The sequence below is a fragment of the Eretmochelys imbricata genome, chromosome 20, assembly GCF_965152235.1.
Source record: "Eretmochelys imbricata isolate rEreImb1 chromosome 20, rEreImb1.hap1, whole genome shotgun sequence".
NCBI classification, from domain to species: Eukaryota; Metazoa; Chordata; order Testudines; family Cheloniidae; genus Eretmochelys; species Eretmochelys imbricata.
The window spans coordinates 19,542,702-19,562,757 of NC_135591.1; the positions used below are offsets into that span (position 1 = coordinate 19,542,702).

General features: G+C 59.9%; 3 protein-coding genes across 3 annotated transcripts; 2 read left to right on the forward strand and 1 right to left on the reverse strand.

Annotated features, from left to right (window-relative positions):
• Window positions 1–1,194: 1,194 nt before the first annotated feature.
• On the forward strand, window positions 1,195–11,831 carry LOC144277728 (afadin- and alpha-actinin-binding protein-like). Its single transcript, XM_077838688.1, has 14 exons — window positions 1,195–1,219; window positions 1,852–1,926; window positions 2,898–3,070; window positions 3,661–3,852; window positions 4,564–4,674; window positions 5,445–5,583; window positions 6,073–6,148; window positions 6,976–7,114; window positions 7,194–7,326; window positions 7,865–8,010; window positions 8,978–9,151; window positions 9,661–9,778; window positions 10,257–10,431; window positions 11,042–11,831. Exons 1-14 carry the CDS (start codon window positions 1,195–1,197, stop codon window positions 11,181–11,183), a joined length of 1,818 nt encoding a protein of 605 aa, XP_077694814.1. The 3' UTR covers window positions 11,184–11,831.
• A 692-nt stretch (window positions 11,832–12,523) lies between these two features.
• ALKBH7 (alkB homolog 7) lies at window positions 12,524–16,239 on the forward strand. Its single transcript, XM_077838646.1, has 4 exons — window positions 12,524–12,781; window positions 13,922–14,095; window positions 14,747–14,871; window positions 15,607–16,239. The coding sequence occupies exons 1-4, from the start codon at window positions 12,524–12,526 to the stop codon at window positions 15,740–15,742; spliced, it is 693 nt and encodes a 230-aa protein (XP_077694772.1). The 3' UTR covers window positions 15,743–16,239.
• A 50-nt stretch (window positions 16,240–16,289) lies between these two features.
• PSPN (persephin) lies at window positions 16,290–19,779 on the reverse strand. The gene is made up of 2 exons (XM_077838647.1): window positions 19,188–19,779; window positions 16,290–17,502 (listed from the first exon to the last, which is right to left on the reverse strand). Exons 1-2 carry the CDS (start codon window positions 19,333–19,335, stop codon window positions 17,078–17,080), a joined length of 573 nt encoding a protein of 190 aa, XP_077694773.1. The 5' UTR covers window positions 19,336–19,779; the 3' UTR covers window positions 16,290–17,077.
• Between the last annotated feature and the right edge of the window lie 277 nt (window positions 19,780–20,056).

Sequence of the window (20,056 nt, forward strand, 5' to 3'; positions counted from 1 at the left end):
CGGGCCCCTGAGTGCCCAGTGGGGCCAGGGCCAGGGCCCCCCGCGTCCTGCAGCACCGGGCCCCTGAGTGCCCATTGGGGCCAGGGCCAGAGCCCCCGCGTCCTGCAGCACCGGGCCCCTGAGTGCCCAGCGGGGCCAGAGCCCCCCGCGTCCTGCAGCACCGGGCCCCTGAGTGCCCAGCGGGGCCAGAGCCAGAGCCCCCCGCGTCCTGCAGCACCGGGCCCCTGAGTGCCCAGCGGGGCCAGGGCCAGAGCCCCCCGCGTCCTGCAGCACCGGGCCCCTGAGTGCCCAGTGGGGCCAGGGCTCCCCGCGTCCTGCAGCACCGGGCCCCTGAGTGCCCAGCGGGGCCAGAGCCCCCCGCGTCCTGCAGCACCGGGCCCCTGAGTGCCCAGCGGGGCCAGAGCCCCCCGCGTCCTGCAGCACCGGGCCCCTGAGTGCCCAGCGGGGCCAGAGCTGGAGCTCCCTGGCCCCTGAGTGCCCAGCAGGGGCAGCGCTGCCCCCATCAGGGCCCTGCTCCGTTTCAAGTGGCTCACAGAGACTCTGCACAAGCTGTGGGTGCAGAGAACGAGAACCAGGCTGCTGCTTTGCACACAAGAAGGAGAAAAAATCTGTGTCTCTCCAGCTCTGTATCCCCATATCCAGTCCTACGGCCCCCCCATACACCCTGTATTTCCATCTATGCACCCTGTCCATTCCTCACCTGCTCCTCTCTCTAGATACACACCCGTATCTGTCCCTTCTAGCCACAACATCTGCCCCGTATAACTCTGTATCTGCATCCCTCTAGAACCCTTTATATCTCCCCCAGAGCCACCCTCTGTACCTAGAGCCCCTTCAATCCCCCTCAAGCCCCATCCACCCTCCAGGGGGGCTTACACAGCCACAAAGAACTACAATTCCCAGCATGCCCATCTCCCTAGCCACGCCTCTCCCTCCTAAGCAATGCCATTGGCTAGCCCTGCTGCCTTCTCACCCAGTGGAAAGCCACAGAGTGGGGCAGAATGGCCAATGGGAGAGGCGCTGGGAGGCGGGCTGTTTGAAAGGTTCCCGGGGCCAGGGAGGTGGCTTTTGTTTGCTGTTCCCACAGTGAGATCAGCTGGGCCGGGGGCTGGGGCCAGAGGGGGTTGGGTTGGGTTGGGTTGGGGGTGGATATTTGGAAGGTGCTGGGTGTGGGGGGGTTGCTGGGTTTGGCTAATGGAGTGGGCAGTTGGGGCTGGAGGTTGGGGATTTGGGGGGCTTGGAGGTTGGGGATTTGGGGGGCTTGGGGCTTGGATTGTGGGGGCCTGGGATGGAGGTGGGGGGTTGGTGTCTGGATTGTGCGGGGCTGGGTTTGGGAGAATTGAGCTGGAGTTGGGTGGTTGGGATTGAGAGGAGGTCTGGATTGTGTGGGGAGGGGATTGAGGGTGGTGGGGCTGGAGGTGGGGGCTGGGATTGTGGGTCTGGGGTCTGGATGGTGGCGGACTGAGGAGAACTGGGCTGGAGGTGGGGGTTGGAGGTGCTGGGTTGGGGTCAGGATTATGGGGGGTTGGGATTGAGGGGGCTGGGGCTGGGGTTGGGGTCTGGATGGTGGGGCGCCAGGGGGACTTGGGCTGGAGGTGGGGGTTGGAAGTGCTGGGTTGAGGTCTGGATTGTGGGGGTCTGCGTGCGCGGGCTGCGTTCAGTGGGGGCCAGCTCTCAGGTTGTACTGCGATGTCCGGCAGTAGGAGCCCCTGGGCTCTGAGCTCCTGGAGGGCCAGGAGCCCTGTGGGGGCATCACCAGTGGGTAGGGAGGTCGAGGGGCGCGGGAGCCTGAGCCCCCATTTTTCCTGCCAATCTGGGAAGATTTTTGAGCTTCTCCCCGTTTCCTCTCAGTTCCCATTTGTCTGCAGCAGGGAGCTCTGGAGAACTTGGGGTGCCCCTCGGCACAGGAGGCCGAGCCATCACCAGGTAACTGCCAGGGCCACGATCTGGCTTTGGGGCTAAGGACCCCAGGGTGCGTTTTCTCACATTAAAGTGCTTTGAAGCCTTGTGGGCCCCTCCCCTCTGTGAAGCTGGTAAGTTGGTGTTGCCCCGTCTTTACTGGAAAGGGAAACTGAGGCATAAATGGGGGGGGGGATGGAACGGACAGGATGGGACCCAGGCTCCAAGTTAGAGCTGGGAACAGAATTCCGGGGTCCTGACTCCCAAACCTGCTTCTCTAACCCTCTTCCCTTCCTCATTAGACCCTGAACCCCACCTCATCCCAAGACTGGAATAGAACCCAGGAGTCCTGACGCACCTGTCCCTCTCCCTCTAGACCCCACTCTCCTCCCAGAGCTGGAATAGAACCCAGGAGTCCTTGCTTCCGGCCCCCCTGCTCTAACCACTGCACCCCGCACCCATGGGAACTTGGGCCAAACATTTTGGCAGATGTAGGGTCAGGTGCCTGCAGGGATCTGGGTAGTTCCTGGCCCTGTCTCAGAGCAGGGAGCGGTTAGTTAGGAGCACCTGGTTCCATATCTGAGAGCCAAGCCCTGTGGGGCAGCGTGGGGCAGTGATTAGAGTGGGGTTCTTGGGTGGTTATCTCTGCTTGTCTAAACAGTGTGATCCAGTGCAGGGCTGGAAGCCAGGACTCCTGGATTCTATAGGACTCCTGGGTTCTATTCCCAGCTCTGGGAGGGCTGTGGGGTGTAATGGTTAGAGTGGGGGCAGGGCTGGCAGCCAGAACTCCTGGATTCTATAGGACTCCTGGGTTCTATTCCCAGCTCTGGGAGGAGTGTGGGGTATAATGATTAGAGCAGGGGTGGGGCTGGAAGCCAGGACTCCTGGGTTCTATTCCCAGCTATGTCCCTGACTGACTCTGACCTCTTGGGCTAGCTCCTTCACCCTGGTCTGCCCTGCTGGTGCCCAGATTTCACAGTCTCTTTCCCCCACTGCAGAGACCAGGGGTGCAATGGCCAAGTACATCCCTGAGCCAGGCATCTCTTCACTGGTGGCGACCAGCCTGGCCGACCCCGATGGCCCCCTGGAGCTGCTGGAGGGGGCCAGTGAGCTGAGCGGGGCCTTCTGCTGGAGCACCAACATTGATCACTGCATCTCATACCTCAACGAGGCAGGTGGCGTCCCGGGTGCCAGGCTGGGAGGGGTTAATATGCCCAGGGCAACGGGCTGGTTCCTGCCCTGACTGCGGTGGGCCCCGTTAACCCTCCTCGCTGGTTCCATGGAGGGATCTCACGCTCATCATGAATTTCCCGGGACAAAGAAAAGGCACCTTTCCAGCCCCAGGGGGATTCCCCTGCCAAACAGCCAGGCTGCAGCCGGCTGGGCCCTGAAATCCAACCCTTCTTGGTACAGATCTCTGGGGACCCGCAGCATGGGGAGCTGGGTCAAGTCAAATTGGCCAGGGGCTGGAGCTAAGGGGACAGAAGGTGGGGGAGAGGGGTGGAGCTAATGGGAAGGAGCTACAACTGGGCAGGGGGCAGAGCAAACGGGGTGCAACTGGACAGGACTTGGGGTAATCGGGGAGGTGGTGGGGGCATGAGGGAGCTAATTGGGAACATGGCAGGGGACGGGGCTGAGCGGGAGTGGGTGGGGCTAATTGGGGAGGCGGGTCATGAGTGGGGAAGGGCGGGGCTAATGGGGATCCAAACCCTGCCCTGCCATGACCCCCAGTCCCCCGGTCTGGCCCATCTGCCCCTGCAGGAGGTGAGGGTGCTGGGGCTGGCCCCGCTCTATGCGGAGGGAGGCTTTGACCTCCGGGCCCTGGTGAACGGCACCTACGCCCTGCTGCGGCTCTACCGGGAGGCCTCGGCCAAGCTGGGCGCCATGGAGGCCGAGGAGCTGAGGCGAGTCGGCGAGCTGGGCTACCTGAGGGGCCGGCAGAGCAAGCTCAAGGTGGGTGCTGGGAGCCGGGGGAGGGGCTGTGGTTTGCACCGGCTCGGAGAAAGGGCCCATCGGGCTCGGAGTGCCCTGGACGAAGGAGACAAGCCGAGTCTTGTGCCCTTTCTCCGGCAGCGGCAGACACCAGAGGGTTCAGCCGAGGGCATGAATTGCCTTGGGCAATCGCCCACCAACAGCCCAGTGCAGGTTTTTGGTGGCAGTGGGACCCCCCCCGGTGGTGGTCGTCGCCGTGTGTCCTGAGCCTTGCGGTTGGGCCACCCCTCTCTTAGCTTGCATCGCCGTGGGTCAGGATGCTACCCAACCACGCTACTTTCCTGTGGTGGAGAGTTCCACAGGCTGACGGCCGGCAGGAGAGGAGCGTGTTGGAGTGGGGCAAAGACTTGGAGCTGAACGAAGGGGGAACTTGAGGGGTTGGGTGGGGGGGGGACAGTCCCAGCTGAGCTAAGGAATTGTTTCCCACGGGAAGGGGAGGAGGCCTCGCCGTTAGAATCGGTGATACTCCGAGCGCTGTACCCAGATGGATTCCGCCCTGCGAGGCGAGCTAGATGCTGCCCCAGGGCGCTTACGGAGGTGGCTCCCCAGCCTCCTGCCCCTCTGGGGGATCGGACAGGGCCCCGGCGGGCTTGCTAACTTCTGACAGTCTCCCAGGAGTGGTGCCTGCGGGAGCTGCCAGCCCTGCGTCCACCGTCTCTTTTCCCACGCCAGGCGCAAGTGGAGGCCTGCGAGAGAGAGATCGCGGCTGTGCAGAGCGAGGAGCGGCAGCTGCAGAGCAAGAACAAAGAGCTGCTGGCCTTGCTGAAAGGAGAGAAGGACGAGGTGAGGGGGCGCGGGACGGGGGGGATCTTCCCACCCGGCTGCCCCATCCCACAGCGACGTGCCAGACCCCGGTGGAAGGGGTGCATAGGAACTGCCATACTGGATCGGACCTGACTCCCATTTCTGACAGTCAGCCCCAAAGGCTTCGGGCGGGCGGGTGGGTGGTGGGGGGTAGAAACGTCACAGATGCAGTTAGGGATCATCTGCTCCCCGCATGGAGTCTCATCCTGACCTCTAATGGACACTGGCTCTGGGCATTAACTCTTACAACTCTGGCGGTTGGTATCCGTATCCCGCTTGGAATCTGGCTGAGTTCTCAGCCTCAACAGCTTCCTGTGGCAGGGAGTTCCACAGGCTAGTGACGCACAACAAGCCATTGTGCTGCTGGAGGGTCCTGAAGGCACTTCAGTGACCCTGATCAGAGCCTGGGTTCGAGCGGGGCAAAGCCATCGAGGACAAAGGGGTGGGTGCAGGTGCCAGGGCATCACCCCCTTGCATGCCTTGGAGCGCTACCCCCCGCACTGGCTGCCCACCCAGCACCCCTGCCTACCCAGGGACACCCCCAACACCCACCCACCCAGGGGCATGGCTGAAGCACTGGCCAGCAGCCATCTGTGATCCAGAAGGAAGCGCAGTGCTGAGATCCCCGGTGTAGATGACTGAGGGGGGAGCCCCATCTACAGTTGAGCCAAGCCACGCATTGGGCTGGTTCTTGTGCCCCTCGGGGCAGAGGTTATAGTGACGGGAGGGGGCAGCCTTGGGGTGCCCAGCAGGTGGTGAAGCTCCTGGCCACCCTTGCCAGCCGTGGGGCGCAACACCGCCACGAGTTGAGGAGGAAGGAGCAGGAGCTGAGCCGGCTGAAGGAGAAGATGAGCCAGCAGCTGACGGACAAGAGGGACAGGCGCGCGGGTGAGTGAGTGGGGAGTCCCGGGGTGGGTGGGGGTGACCTCTGTGGATCTACCTTCTGCCTCCCTACATACCCGCTCCCTGCTGCAGTTCCCATCAGATTCAGGCTTCTCCACTTGCTGCGTTCTCTGCAGCAGGTAAATAGCTGCCCTGCTCCGCCCCAGAGGTGGCTGCATTTCAGTGGTGGGTGAGTGGTCCCCACGGAGGGCTCTGGGGATCTTTCTGGTAGAGGCACAAGATTTCAGCACAAAGCTAAAGTTCAGGGGAGATAGCGCAGTACAGTAGCTAGAGAAGGGGACGTTACAGGGCCAGGACTCCTGGGTTCTATCCCTAGCACTGTCAAGGGAGTGGGGCCCAGTGGTTAGAGCAGGGGGCTGGGAGTCAGGACGCCTGGGTTATGTCCCTGGCTCAGGGAGGGGCCTCGTGGTTAGAGCGGTGTGGGGGTTAGCTCGTTAGGGGCTGTCGTTCTGAGAGTCCTTGCTCCCCCCCCAGCCATGGAGATTCTCAATAACCTGGGCCGGGCGGACGGCAGAAGGGCAACCTGGAAAACCGGGAAGTCACTCGGCAAGTAAGAGAAGAAGCCTGTCCGTGCTGGGCACCTGGAGTTCTGGGCACTGGGCTGGGCAGAGGCGGCCCCCTGGCCATGGCAGACAAGGGCAGCTGGCATGTGCCTGTGGGAGGGGTTGCATGGCTGGGTCTCAACCCTGCGGTGGGGGGAGGCTGTGCAGGGGGAGGGGGGAAGTTCCCCTCGGTGGTGGCTCAGGGAGGACAATGGGTGTGTAGGCAGTTGTGGGGGGGCGGGTCTGACTGGATGATGGGCCATAGGAAGGTGGGGCCCTGGGGAGAGGGTCCTGTGGGGGCTCTGGCTGAGGGAGACCAGTGGAGGGGAGATGGGGCCAGTGGGGGAGGATGGGAAGGTCTGGGTGAATGGGAGCAGTAGGGGTGTCTTGGTGGGCAGGTGCTGGGGGGGCAGAGGTGGTGGGTGGGGGATGCTGGGGGTCACTGGAAGCAGTTGGGGTGGGTGAATGTGATAGGGTGAGGCACTGGGGGGGCGCTGAGGGTGGGTGCTGGGGGGGCACTGGCAGGATCATCGGGGTGTCTCGGTGGGTGGGTCACTGGGGAGGCAGGGGGTGCTGGGGTGGGGCTTTGGGAGATGCTGGGCAGGGGTGGGGTGCTGGTGGGACCATGGGGGTGTCTTGGTGAGTGGATCACTGGGGGGCAGATGGAGTGGGCGGGTGCTGGGCTGGGGGATGCTGAGGGTGGGTGGGTGCTGGGGTGGGGCTCTGGGGGACGCTGAGGGTGGTTGGGTGCTGGGCTGGGGGGGCTCTGGGAGATGCTGGGGTGGGGCTCTGGGGCACGCTGGGGGGCTCAGTGGGTAGCTCCCCGCCCCGGCAGGAAGGAGGAGGAGATGTTCCGCTCCCTGCTGGCGGCCCAGGAGAAGCAGCTGCAGGAGCTGATGCTGGAGAACGCGGAGCTGAAGCAGCTGCTGGACCAGTTGCGCCAGGACACGGGGGGCCTGCTGGGGGCTGCCCAGGTGAGCGCTGCCCTCCGGGGGCCGCTGGCGGGGGGTGCTGCTTCCCTGGCCGCTCATCCCGCCCCGCTGCCCCGTGCAGGGAGGCGAAGGGGAGCCGGAGCCGGCGCCGGAGGGGACCCGTTCGTCCAACGCGACACAGGGGCAGCTGACGTGCAGCATCCGGGACCAATGGCACAGCTTCAAGAGCCCTGTGGAAAGTCTGGGCAGTCAGGGTATGACCCACCCCGCCCCCCAGCTGCGATCTCATCTGGGGCACCCCCCCCCCCCCCCGGGCAGTGACCTCACGAGGTGCCAGGCTGGGTGTCTGTTACCCCATGGCCCTGTCTCCCCGAGCCCATCCCCCTGCCCTCCCCAAACGTGCCCCAGAGGAACCCCCCAATCCCTTTGGAGAGGGAGCCCAAACCGTTCATGCCCCACCGGCTGCTGTCCCCAAATCCTGCCCTAGACCTTCACCCCTCCTCACATCCTCTCCTCTGTCCCTGCCCTAGAGAGACCCCCCAGTCCCTACGCCGAGGGGGATTCACCTCAGGGTGTCTCCACCAATGGTCCCCCCCAACCCCACTCTCCTCCTCGCTGGGCCAAGAAGGGGGGCTTGCCCTGCCTGTTCGATCAGCCCTACTGTGGGAAGGGGGAAGAATCTCCCCCCAAGCAGCCATACCCTGGCTCCCCTCTGAGAGCCCAGAAACACCCCCCCCCCCGCCCCGCCGTTCCACCTTCCAGAGCTCAGCTGTCCTTGCTCCATCCTTCCAGCAGTGGCCGCCGGCTCCCAGGGGTGGGAGGCCGAGGGCGGGGACCATGTGATCAGCGTGACAGACCACGACAAGGAGATCATGAAGCTGAAGGCGGAGATCGAGGACAGCCAGCAGCTGATTGCCTTTCAGCAGCGATGTTTCCAGGTGAGCACCCTTGCAGGGGGAACTCCCTGCCCTCCCCCGTCCACATACCCCGCAGGTAGGACCCAGGTTCCGGAGCCACAATCAAGAGATGGGCGCATACCATGGCATCGGCTGAGCGGCCGAACCATCCGGCTCAATGCCCGTGGCCCTGGAGCTCATCCCACCCACCTGCTGCTGGGATCCTGGGTCCGGATCTGGTGCCCACCCTTCCAGAAGGATGGTGTAAACAGGAGAGGGGTCAGAGAAGAGCCACAAGAAGGATTAAGAAGTTGGAAAACCTGCCTTACAGAGAGCGACTCTGGGTGCTTAACAAAGCGGGGATGGGGGGCGGCTTGGTCACAGACTGGAAGTTCCTACACGTGCTCGTCAGTCTACCAGGGAAAGGTCTAACGAGCCAATGGCTGGAAGATGAAGCTAGATCAGTTCAGACTAGAAATAAGGTGTACATTTTAACGATGAAGGGAATTCGTTAACCACTGGCACAACTTACCAAGGGCTGGGGGTGACTCTCCATCACTAGCAATGGGACATTTCGGTTCTAGTTCACACTGGAACGAATTCAGGGAAGTCCCATGGCCTGTGTTAACACACCAGCCCAAAGCCGGAGAGAGGACAAAACAGGCTGCTCCCTAAGACAGGGCTGTACAATTTACCCCACCTTACGCTGGGGCGGGGTCCGTCTGCTGACTGCGCTGATGGCCGGCGCCAGCGTCCCTGTGGAGCCCCTGGCTCGCAGGCCGGAGCAAGAAAACCCAGATTTCAAATCCACCACGTTTGGGCAGCTGCTTCCCAGCTTGTCCCGGGCTCTTTGTAGTTGTCGCTCCAACTCCGAGCTCACCCCCACCTGCCGCAGCAGAGGCTGGTGCTGTGCGACCTGAAGGTGGTGGGTTTGATTCCCCGCAAGCCACACCTCCAGGGGATTGCTGCCTCTTCAGGCCCCTGGCTTCTCTCCCCATCCTCCTCCCAGGAGCAACTGATTGCAGCTGCCAACAGCGAGCTGCCGGCCAGCCTGAGGGGCTCCTACTTCCTGGAGGAGCAGCAGCGGCTGCAGGAGGAGCAGGAGGTGTTCCAGCAGCAGAAGCGAGCCTTCGAGGAGGAGCGCAAGAACTTCACAGAAGCTGCCATCCGCCTGGGGCATGAGGTAGCTAGCCTCTGCTTCCTCTTCCATGCCAAGCCATGGGGGCTCATGTTTAACTCTTTAGGGACCACGTCCTGTGCATCTATTGGGATGGCAAGCTAGGCCTTCCTCTGCCTTGCGTGGCCGGACCCCAGGGTCTCCTCCGGAGGGGCCGAAGGGTGGGGATCGCTCACTGAACAGCATCTTCCTCCCTGAGTTGGCTTCTGGATTGCTGGCTCTGGGGGTCATTTTGTGGGTGGGCGGGGCCTGTATCTTTGGTTCTCCATGGCATTCAGAAGGCCCCGTCCCTTTAGCCACAGGCAGGCCCAAGGGTCGCTGGTGCAGAGAGATGCCGGGGCGAGGGCCGGGTGGCGGGCACGCCGGAGTACCCAGGGAAGCCCATTGAAAAGTCGCTGGAGTCGGGAGTGTGATAAGTAGGGAGAGGGGTAGGGGGTTGGAAGGAGCCGTCCATGGGGACCTTCCCTCACCCGGCATCCTGGCTCCTTATTTCTCTTCTTCCCCTCTCCTGCTAGAGGAAGCAGTTTGAGGAGGAACGAGCCATCCTCCTGAAGCAGCACTTCCTGAGCACAGTGGCGGGGCTGGGACCCAGAGACCCTGGGCGGAGGCAATCGGCCCCACTTGCTGCCCAAGGTGAGCAGGGCCGGACCAGTAAACAGGCTTCCCATCAAGGCATGTGGATTCCCACCACCGCTGGGAAAGGCTCCACAGGCTCCCAAGGGGACTCTGGAAGAGGCTCTATGGCCCTGTGGTGGGATCTCCGCACCGTTTACCAGCATCACTGCTTCCTTGCCATGGGCAGGGACTGCGGGTGGGCTCACCGCTTGTATTGCATGCGGAAGGTGTGAACCCTGCTGCTTGCCCCTGGCTCAGATCATGCCCTGAAGCTCTAAGGCGCCCAACTGGAAGCAGAGCTGGTGCAGAGGGTCTGGACTCCTCCTCCAGGTAGTCTTGACCGACGGCCCTCACACACCCAGCATTGGCTGTATCTACTCTCCTGCGTGTGAGCGCTGTGTGTCTGCTGCCATCCCTTTTCACCCCCTCCTCTCCATGGCTAGTCTGAGTCCTAGCCCCATGGCTGCCTCTAACTTCCCTTCCCCTTCCTCCTCAGCTGCAGAACAGGAGATTCTCCCCCAGCCAAAGAAATGGAACAAACCCACCTACACCCCCTACCCGAAGGCCAACACCCCAGTGGTGCTGGGCAGAAGCAGACACCTCGCCCCCAGTCCCGTCACACCCAGCACAGCGGAGCTGCTCAGGGTGCTGAAGCTTATCCCGGATAACGGGTACGGAGTAGCATGGGAAGGCCGTGCTCTGTGAGGTGGACCAGGCATAACCTAGTAAATCCCAACTGCTATGGCCAGCTGCATCCCTGCAGCCAGACTGAGCGACCTCCCATACAACTGCAACTGATCTAACCATCTACAGAGCATGGACTGCTGCAGCTATGGGGCTGGGGACTTAGAACAGCCCTGGAGGGTCATGAGCGGCACACAGGTTGGCTGGAAAGCAGGCAATGAGGGCACCCCAGGGCCCAGCACAGGGACTCGTTGAGGAAGGGGAAGGACATGCACAAAAGGCTGGCTGCAAAATGCTAGAGTAACCAGGACTGGGACCTGTGCCAAGGATTGGGGAAGCAGCCGCCGAGGATTTTAGATGGCTGGTGGAGGTGGGAACCCAGGAGAAGCTGGAGGTTGGGTGTGTTGGGGAGGGGGTAGAGAGGGGAGTTCTTTAGCAACTACACCCACCAGTAGGATTCAGGTGTTAAGAGCAGCTGCTGTGACTCCTGCACTGTGTTTGGGACCTTCTCGATGTCCCCATGTGTAAGGGAAAGAAAATGCAATTGGGGACCTAGTAGAACATGATTCTGAATCTCTCACCCTGATCTCCCCACAGACCCCCACCCCCCGCGCAGTCCAGCCAGCAGAGTAATGACCAGAAGGAAAGCCACAAAGACACAGCCTGCCAGACAGAGAGCGAGGACTTCTGGCCCGTCAGCAGTGACCTTCTGGACCACTTCTTAGACCGCTCCTTCTAGCCCCTTGCTGCATTTACCTGGAAGAACCTGACCTCTGTGCTACTTGAGCTTGAAGACACTCAGGTTGACCTCACACCACTGTTCCCACCCAGTCCCTCCATTGCTGGAAGAACAGGGTCAGCTCCTCCCAGTGCTGCACAATCTTTGACCACCACTAGTAACATTTGTGTGTGTGTGTGGGGGGGTGTTTCTCCCCCCTCCTTGGAAGATCTAATCCACCCTGATGAGTGCTAACTTCTTGCTCAGACCTCCATAGCTGCAGCCTGTGTGGATGGTGACTCGGTAGATGAGATCTTACTACTGGCTCATGAGTTGGGAATTCTCTGCGGAGAGGAATCCCTGCTCTTTGCCTGTAAGCTTTTTATCCTCCCTGGAGGTCTCTGATATTTTTACTTTTTGACAGTCCTGGTTTTAAATATTGGGCTGTTCTATAAAAGCCAGTTAAACGCTGCTTGCTTGGTGCCTTTCTCCACTGAAACCTCCTCAAGGCTGGGTGCTAGCAAACTCCCCCACCCGACCCAGGGATTGTGAATGTAAAAAAACTTGCCTTGGAGAATGGAGAAGGGCTTTCTCTTCTGCTGCTGCCTCATCCAAAATGTTATCCCCCTCCCCTGGGTGTTGCTATTCTGTGTCCTGGTGCTGGGGGCGGGGGGGTTCTTAGCTACTTTTATATTTATTATATTAAAGAGACATTTAAATGTAATGTTTTTGTCTTTTAAAATGGGGTGACAGCGACGGGCTCTGCTGGGCCAGACGGCTGCGGCAGGGGTGAGGGCAAAAGCAAGCTCCAGCCTTGCCAGGCCAATGTGGGTAAATTTCTGCGGGGGGGGGGGGGAGAAGCCGTCTCCTGTCTGGAGCTGCCCAAGGAGTTTGCATGGAGCAGGGCGGCCCTTGCTTCTCGGCACTGAGCCAGGGATGGCCAAAGTCCTGCACCTCTGGACACAGGAACTGATGCCCCTTCTTCCTGGCCCGGTCTCTGCTTCCCATCATGCACTGGGGCGGCTGCCCATGGCTGTCCCTCGGTCCCAGAATGCACTGGGGCAGTTGTCAAGTCACTTAACCTTCCCACAATGCACTGCGGGGCACGGTCAGGGACGCCCATATCGCTCTTTCCCACAATGCACTGGGGGAGAGGGTCACGGACGCTCATGTCGCTCCTTCCCACAATGCACCGGGGGGAGAGTCAAAAATGCCCATGTCGCTCTTTCCCACAATGCACCGGGGGGAGGGTCGGGGACGCCCATGTCGCTCCTTCCCACAATGCACCGGGGGGGCGGAGAGCGAGGGCCAGGCCCCTACTTCCCACAATGCCCCGGGCGTCGCCCATTTTTCTTCCCACAATGCACCGCGCCGCGGCCCGCCTGCCCCCGCCCGGGCCTGGCCCCCTGCGCCGCGCTGCGGCCGCCTGGCCCCGGCGGGCCCTGTGCGGCGAGGCCCCGGCGCTGGTGCGGGCCTCGGGGCCGGGCGTGGCGCGGCGGCTGCGGGGCCAGGCGGGGGTGCGGCCCGGCTTCCTCAGCGGCCCCGAGGAGGCGGCGCTGGGCCGCGAGCTGGAGCCGCAGCTGCGCCGCCGCCGCTACCAGTTCGACCACTGGGACGGGGTGAGCCGGGGGGCGGGGCGGGGTGAGCCGGGGGGCGGGGCGGGGCAGCCGCGGGAGGGGGCGGGGTGAGCCGGGGGGCGGGGCGGGGCGGGGCAGCCGCGGGAGGGGGCGGGGTGAGCCGGGGGGCGGGGAGGGGCAGCCGCGGGAGGGGGCGGGGGGCCGGGGCGGGGGAGCCTGGGGGGCTGGCAATGGGGAGAACTGGGCGGGTCTGTGGTGGGCAGGCAGCTGAGCTGCAGGAGGAGCTGAATGTTTGGGGAGGGGGCAGGTTGTGAAGTGAGCTCAGTATTGGCGGGGGGGGGGGGTTAGTTGGGGAGGGAACATGGGGGGCGGGGCTCCCCGGGGTGGGGGAGGGAGCTAGCAGGTGTCAGGTCTGAGTTAGGAGCCTTTGGGCGTTATTGGGGAGATGTGGGGCGAAGTGGATTTTGGGGGGTCCCTCGATTGTTTAAAGCTGGGTTCTGGATGCCTGAGCAGCGCTATGTGCTCTGAACAGGGAAACTTGGGGGGCTGCAGTTATTGGGGCTAAGCTGGGCTCCATAGGAGCTGATGGGGGCTGAGCTGCCCTTTTGTGGGGGCTCAGCCTGGGTATCCAGGGGGTTCTCCTTGACTTCTGTGGTCTTAGTGGGTCTAAGTCGAGCATGTGCTTCTTGGGGGCAGGGGAGAGGAGGCTGCTGGTGGAAAAAGGGAAGCAAGCTGGTTATGGGGTGGGAATGGCTTCTCCGTGCCCTGGGCTCCTCTGGGGGGAGGGTGTCTTGGGGGATGGGCGCAGGGGTCAGGCAGCTGGTGGGCCTTACAGGCGAGCGGCTGGCTAGCAGCCGGCCACCCAGTTATTGAGGTGTCCTGAAGGGTTGGGCATGTGAAGGGTGGATGTTGGCTCGCTGGGCATAGGAGAAGTGGGGAACAGAGCGAATTCCCTACCATAGGGATGGGGGGTGCTGAAGGGAGGTCATGGGAGCCAATGCAGGAGTGGGTTGATACGGCTCAGATTGGCCCCAGGTGCGGCGTGGGGTGTCTTGGATAAAGATGGGCACAGGGAATCATCCCCCAGAGGAGCATCCCTCTGTCAGTCGGGGGTTGGGCTTACCTGGGCACAGGACAAAGCGGAGACGCTCCAATTCGTTACCATGGCGTTCTCTCATCCAGGCTATTCATGGCTTCCGGGAAACAGAGATAGCCCAGTGGAGCGAGGAGAGCCAGGAAATCTTGCAGCGGGTCCGGGGTACGGCCTTCCCGCCAGGAATGTCTCCGCTCTCGCTAGTCCACGTCCTTGACCTGGATAAAAGCGGCTACATCAAACCTCACATAGACAGTGTCAAGGTGAAGCTGCAGGGCTCAGATGCGATCTGGTTGGAGGGAGCTGAGGCTGGAGGATCGAAGGGGCTGGGTGGGGATAGAGAGAACAGAGACATTTGGTTTTATCCTTCAGCCAGAGCACCTCGGGCTTCATTGCTCATCCTAAGCTGCGTACGGTCAAGTCAGCGCTGGGAAGCAAAACCTTTATTCTGTAGGGATCGGGGTGGGTGGCTCAGCAGGCTAGGGGGAAGGCACTCTCTGCTCTGAGCTAGTGCCCCAGCGTGGTGCCAGCATGATATCATGGGTTGCTCTTTTGGGTGAAGAATAAAAAGAAAGGCAGGACTACTTTAGCAGTGATGATCCCGGGGTTTTCTTTTTTTTTTCAATGCGAGGGGGTATCCCCACATCCTGGCCTAATTCCAATTTAGGTCAATAGTTGGCTCTTCCTAAATTTCCCTGCAGTTTCATTTTGATATGTGATTCTTCACTCCCTGTCCTAAAATTGCCATGTGTTGCTGTGCGCTGGTAAGCAGCTGCAGCGTGCCACCCCAGAGGTGGTCGCGATCGCTGGGTGGGAGATCTCCGTGCTGGGTTCCAAAGGGCTAGGATGAACAATGGGATAGAAATGCCTGGCTCATTACTGGCTTTTATCGTTACTTTTCTTCCTCACATTAGTTTTGCGGCTGCACGATTGCGGGGCTGTCCTTGCTGTCCTCCAGTGTGATGCGGCTGGTCAGCGAACAGAACCCAGAGGACTGGATGGACCTGTTGCTGCCGCGCCGTTCTCTGTACATCCTCAGGTAACGTGGCCCATCAGGTGGGGGTGTGGCGAGCCCTAGACATGACGGCGCTTTGTCTCTGCTGTCAACTTTGTGAGAGGTGCCAGAGGAGGTGATTTCTGAGAGGAGTTAGTTTCGGAGGGGTGGGGGAGGGAGGAACGTTAATAATCCCTAGGTCCTGAATAGCTCTTACCAGCAGCACATCTCAGAGGGCTTTACCAAGGAGGTCAGTATAATTATCCCTGTTTTACAGATGGGGAAACTGAGGCACAGAGCAGAAAAGTGACGTACCCAAGGTCACCCCGCGGGCCAGTGGCAGAGCCAGAAACAGAACCTACGTCTCCTGACTCCCAGTCTCTACCCACTAGGCCTCAATGCCTCCCTTAGTGGCAGCTGGGGCTGGAGACTGGGCATCCTGATTTCAGTCTCAGCGCAGAGGCCGAGGACTGAATGTGCCGTGGACACTGGACTCACCCTTAGAGGTTCTACCTAAGGCCCATTTTTGGTCCATCCCCATAGTATCTGAGGACTGTATTTATTCTCACAACCCCCTGTGGAACAGAGCAGGGCTTTTATACCCAGTGTACTGCTGTGGAAACTGAGGCACAAAGACTAAGTGACTTGCCTGTGGTCTCACAGGGGGTCTGTGGCAGTGCATGGAATTGAAGTTGGGTCTCCCTAGTCATATGTTATAGAGTCATAGAGGCCAGTGGCTCTTGGGCTGAGCCAGATTTCCTCTCTTCCCTCCTTTCACAGAGGCCCGGCTCGCTACGAGTTCACCCATGAGATCCTCAAAGACGAGGAGTCCTTTTTTGATGGCCAGAAGATCCCGCGAGAGAGGAGGATTTCTGTCATCTGCAGGAACCTGCCAGTGCCACCAGCCCCAAGCTAGAGCCACGAGTGGAGCTGTGGGATTGGAAACCAGCCTTCCTCCCCTCTCCGGGCTGGAGCAGAGCTGACTGTTTTCAGTTGATCTGGTTGACGCTTTCACTCCATGGAGGTTTGTAGCCAAGACTAAGCCAGGGGACTTCTCCTGTCAACACGCAGCCATGGAGGAGCCTGTGGATGTGTGTACCCACAACAACCACCCAGGTACCTACTGTGTCATCAGCAGTGCCATTAACAAATGATTTAATGCACCGTATTGGCTACCCACGGGGCAAGGGAAGCTGACTTGATTGCATAGGCCGTGTTAAACCCAACAAGTAAAATCTAAAATAGAAATATCTCCCCTGTGATCTTTGTGATGGGGTATGGGGTGACTTTCACAACAGCAGGTAAATAGAATTCAGACAGAAGTGTGCTGCTTCTGTTGGTTTTTAAAGAGAACCGCTGGCGCTGGTGAATTTTGGTGAATTTCCCTCATTAAAAATAATTTATTTTAACCTACCTTTTTTCAAAGTTATTATTAATCATTTTTGTTCCAGTAGTTCCTAAAGGCCAGCTGCAAACAGGGCCGCATTGTGGTCTGCCTAAGGGACAACCCTGGGCTAGCTCGAAGGAAGTAATCCTTTCCCATCTGTACCACAAAATAGCCACACGTCTTTTGATCAGTTTCACGGCTTTTATTAGTTTGAAACCACCGTGTACATTTCAGCTGTTCCCAAGACATGCCTGAAAACGAGCAAACAAACACAATCCCGACTCTCTACTAGCGGAAAGAAGCAAATAAATTAAAAAGGGACTCTAAGAAGCTCAGGTAGGGAGGCAGTGGGAATGAGATCCCTAGCCCACCCTGCCCTTAGTGGAAGAAACCAAATAAATAAATAACTTAGGAATCCATAAATATCTCTTATCGTCCAGCTCTCCCCCTGCACCTGTGTGTAGATGAGCCATGCACACCTCCTCCAGGCAGGATCTTGGGCTCAGAGCCTCCAAGGTATTTAGGCTCCTAACTCCCATTGTTTTCAGTGGAAGTTAGGAGCCTAAATGCCTTTGAAGTTCCAGGCCTTAGCAAACAAGCTAGCATCTCAGTAATGCAAAGAAACAGGATGGGGTTGGAAGGAGGGGGTGGTGTGAAGTGAACGCCATTGTTGTTTTGATAGCAGTTCCCTTCTCCCACCCCTAGAGGGAGGGCAAAAGTCCCGGCCCCCGTCCTGTGGGATCTGTGGCATGGAGTTTGGGCTTCTCTCAGGCTACGGGTTCAAGGGTGTGGGAGGAAGAAACACTGACTGCTTTAACATCGGCGCTACGCCCACCCTGCTGACGCACCCTCCCACCAGCGACATCAGCCCACGCAGGAGCAGGCAGAAGCAGAGAGCTTCTCCACCTCATGCCACTGGTGGCTGTTGTCCAGGAAGGCCACGTCCTCGTAGTGTGTTGGCCGGCAGCAGGGGTCGCCAACGATCTTCTCCTCGCCCAGGGCCGGGATCTCGCTCTTCTGGAGCAGCACGGAGAGCGTCAGGTCGTGGTTGGTGCGGGCCTTGGGGCAGCTCCCACTGCAATACTTGAACAGGATGGTCTCCTCGGAGTCGTAGCCCAGGCCCAGGTCCTTGACGCGCAGCAGCAAGCTCCGCAGCCGGCACTCCTGCTCCTCTGGCTGCTCCCACAAGCGTTTCTGACGGCTCTTGGCCGGCTTGGGGGAGGCGTAGGGCAGCAGGTTTCTAGGGTTGTCCGGGACGTGCAGGGAAGGTCCCTTTGGCATGTGCGTCTCTGAAACAGAGAGAGACAGATCACGCCAAACTGGGGAGGGGTGCTGAAGGCACAGCCCAGGCCCGGAATCCCACCCACCACCTCCTTGAGCAGGGAAGAGGGAACCCCTGTATGGCCCAGACTGCCCCTGTGGTGATCCGCCACCACTGGGCAAAGAGGGGAGAATCCCGTCTGCCATTGTGCTTCTGAACCAAGGACAAACTCGGCACCAGGGAGATGGAGACGCTTTGCAGGGAGCTCAGAGGAAAGCAGCAGCAGCAGCAATCCAGAGGCTGCAGGGACTGAGAGGCGAAGGCTCCTGGGTGACAGGGCGTAGCTGAATAGCCACTGTGAAGGGACAAGGAGAGTCCCGGGGTGCAGGAGCAAGGGTGACCTCGGATGGCTTTCGGGACGGCTGGCTCTGGGGCTAGAGAGGCTGGCAGAAGCCCCATCAATGGGATCGTTTAAAAGTGAGAAGCGATGCTGAGCTTTTTGCACTGTCAAGTTTTAAGCGACTCAAACCATTGGGGATCCCAGTGATTCTACAGGAGGCTACTCCGATCCTGCACGCAGCGATCCTGCGGTGGACACAGCTGGAGAAGTCAGAGGTTTTGTATTGTTAGGAGGGGAAGACAGGATGTGTTGTACCCATGCTACTAGCTCAATATCCCCCCTGTGCTGTATCAGACTAAACGAGAGGGTCCCATACCCTCCCCTGTTGGGTCTGGTCTCATATCCCCCCTCGTTTGTTCACACCAGTGGGTCCTATCGTCCTGTAGCCCTGCTGCATCCAATCTGGGCAATGGCCCATCCCGTTTGGCCTCTTGACTCCAGCCATGACCTGTACTAGATGCTTCAGAGGAAGAAACTAAATCCCCAGTGGCTGGTCATTTAATAATTGGACTGGGGCGGTGGAGGGGGAAGCAGTACCTTCCTGACCCCTCTGTTGTTGCTCACCTCAAGCCCTGAAGCATGAGGATCGATGGACTTTGTACAGCTAATTGAGTGATGCCATTGACAGTGAACTGAGGGATGGGTTTAACCCCCCCCACCCACACAGATCTACCCAGACATTTATTCCATGCTCAGACCTTGCAGTATCTGAGTGCCTAGAGCGTGCAGCCGCCTAGATTTATAGCGGTAATTTCCCTCGTCTCTACCAGCTGATACTGCACATCTAGCGTGTGCATGTCTTTCTGCTGCTCTGCTCTCGGTCTGCCGGTCCGATGGCTGGGGTTAGAGAGCAGAATCGCCCGCTCTAATCCAGTAATTTTATGTACATATACCCTCCCCTGCCGTGCCACTAGCTAGCCTCTTAGCAAGGATTGAGTGGCCCCGAGGACTGAACTGAACTCTTCTCCCTGCCAGCTGGAAAATTCATCCCTCTGCTGTACACTCTACCTTGTGAGCATAGAGAGCGCACTCCGTCGTTAGGGCACTAGCTCACTAAGATCCAGGTGCAATTCCGGGCTCCACCACAGATTCCCTGTGTGACCCTAGCCTCCCCGTGCCTCAGTTTCCTCATGTGTGCAAGGGGGATCATAGCACTGCCTTGCCTCCCAGGCATTTGTGAGGATAAAGCTTGAGGTCAGTTACCCTTAGCCCAGAAATCGCTGGGGTTGGGGAAATAACCGTACAAAATGGGAACATGCCCCCGCCACCCTGGCACTGCCCTGCCTGGGAACAGCTCTGAAAGTGTCTCATACCTAGGAGTGCCCAGAACAGGTCCCTGATGCTGGTACCCGGCTCTTGCTCTTCCATCAGCATGGGCCTCTTGTCTTCCAGTGGCTGGGAGACAGCGGGTCTGACCAGGAGGATGAACGAGATGCTGCAGAGGAGCTGGGATGAATCCATCCTTCCCCAATTAAGCCGGGTTGGCTTCTGAAAGGAAGGTGGCTCATCTCTAATTTATATCCTCCTTGGGATGGCCTGGGGGGTTGGCAGGGCAGGCGTTAACTCTTCGTAACCCTTGAAACATTCCATGCTGGGCCAAATGCAGGGCGGGTTCAGGGGGGCTGGAAGGAGACTCGTTCCCAGCGGAGTCTCTGGCGTTGGTGTCTTGACCCTGCATTCGATCCGGTCTCTCTTTTGCAGTCGGGGTAGAGTCTTTGACTCTGGCCGGTAGGATGCTCGCGGCCGAGCTGGCTAGCCGCAAACTGCACTCCAAGGTGGTACATTGTGCCCGCTCACGTCACCCCGGCCCCGGGTTGTTTGACTGAAAGCGACGTTAGAGCGGTGGGGTTTGGGGAGCTGGGATGGGGTTAAATCCTCGTCCTCTCCCCCTCTGAAAGAGTTAACTGAAAATCTTGGGGAAAAAAAAAAAAAAAGCCCAGGATACTTGAATGGAAATTCCTGGACTTGATTACACCCAGATCTGCTGTGCAAATACCTTTGGGGGAGAGCGGGGGGAGATGGAAGGGGGATTGTACATAAATTATAGGGTCGCGGCAGGGGTGGGCTAGGGTAACACGTTGAGCCGGCTGGTAACAGACTGTTAGTAGAGCATGAGTGCGCCTGGCCGGACGGGCTGCCCAGGCCTGTGTCTGTCTGGCGAGACAGCCGGAAAGGGGGGACT

What these genes read in the sequence shown, in the direction of transcription:
- LOC144277728 (XM_077838688.1), top strand. Translation starts at nt 1,195, where the DNA reads ATGGAGTGGGCAGTTGGGGCTGGAG. An exon ending in GTGGGCAGTTGGGGCTGGAG is followed by an intron (nt 1,220 to 1,851) that starts GTTGGGGATTTG and finishes GTTTCCTCTCAG; the next exon opens with TTCCCATTTGTCTGCAGCAG. An exon ending in GCCTGCTGGGGGCTGCCCAG is followed by an intron (nt 7,115 to 7,193) that starts GTGAGCGCTGCC and finishes TGCCCCGTGCAG; the next exon opens with GGAGGCGAAGGGGAGCCGGA.
- ALKBH7 (XM_077838646.1), top strand. Translation starts at nt 12,524, where the DNA reads ATGCACCGCGCCGCGGCCCGCCTGCCCCCGCCCGGGCCTGGCCCCCTG. An exon ending in AGTTCGACCACTGGGACGGG is followed by an intron (nt 12,782 to 13,921) that starts GTGAGCCGGGGG and finishes TCTCTCATCCAG; the next exon opens with GCTATTCATGGCTTCCGGGA. An exon ending in CTCACATAGACAGTGTCAAG is followed by an intron (nt 14,096 to 14,746) that starts GTGAAGCTGCAG and finishes TCCTCACATTAG; the next exon opens with TTTTGCGGCTGCACGATTGC.
- PSPN (XM_077838647.1), bottom strand. Translation starts at nt 19,335, where the DNA reads ATGGATTCATCCCAGCTCCTCTGCAGCATCTCGTTCATCCTCCTGGTC. An exon ending in CCTGTTCTGGGCACTCCTAG is followed by an intron (nt 17,503 to 19,187) that starts GTATGAGACACT and finishes TCTCTGTTTCAG; the next exon opens with AGACGCACATGCCAAAGGGA.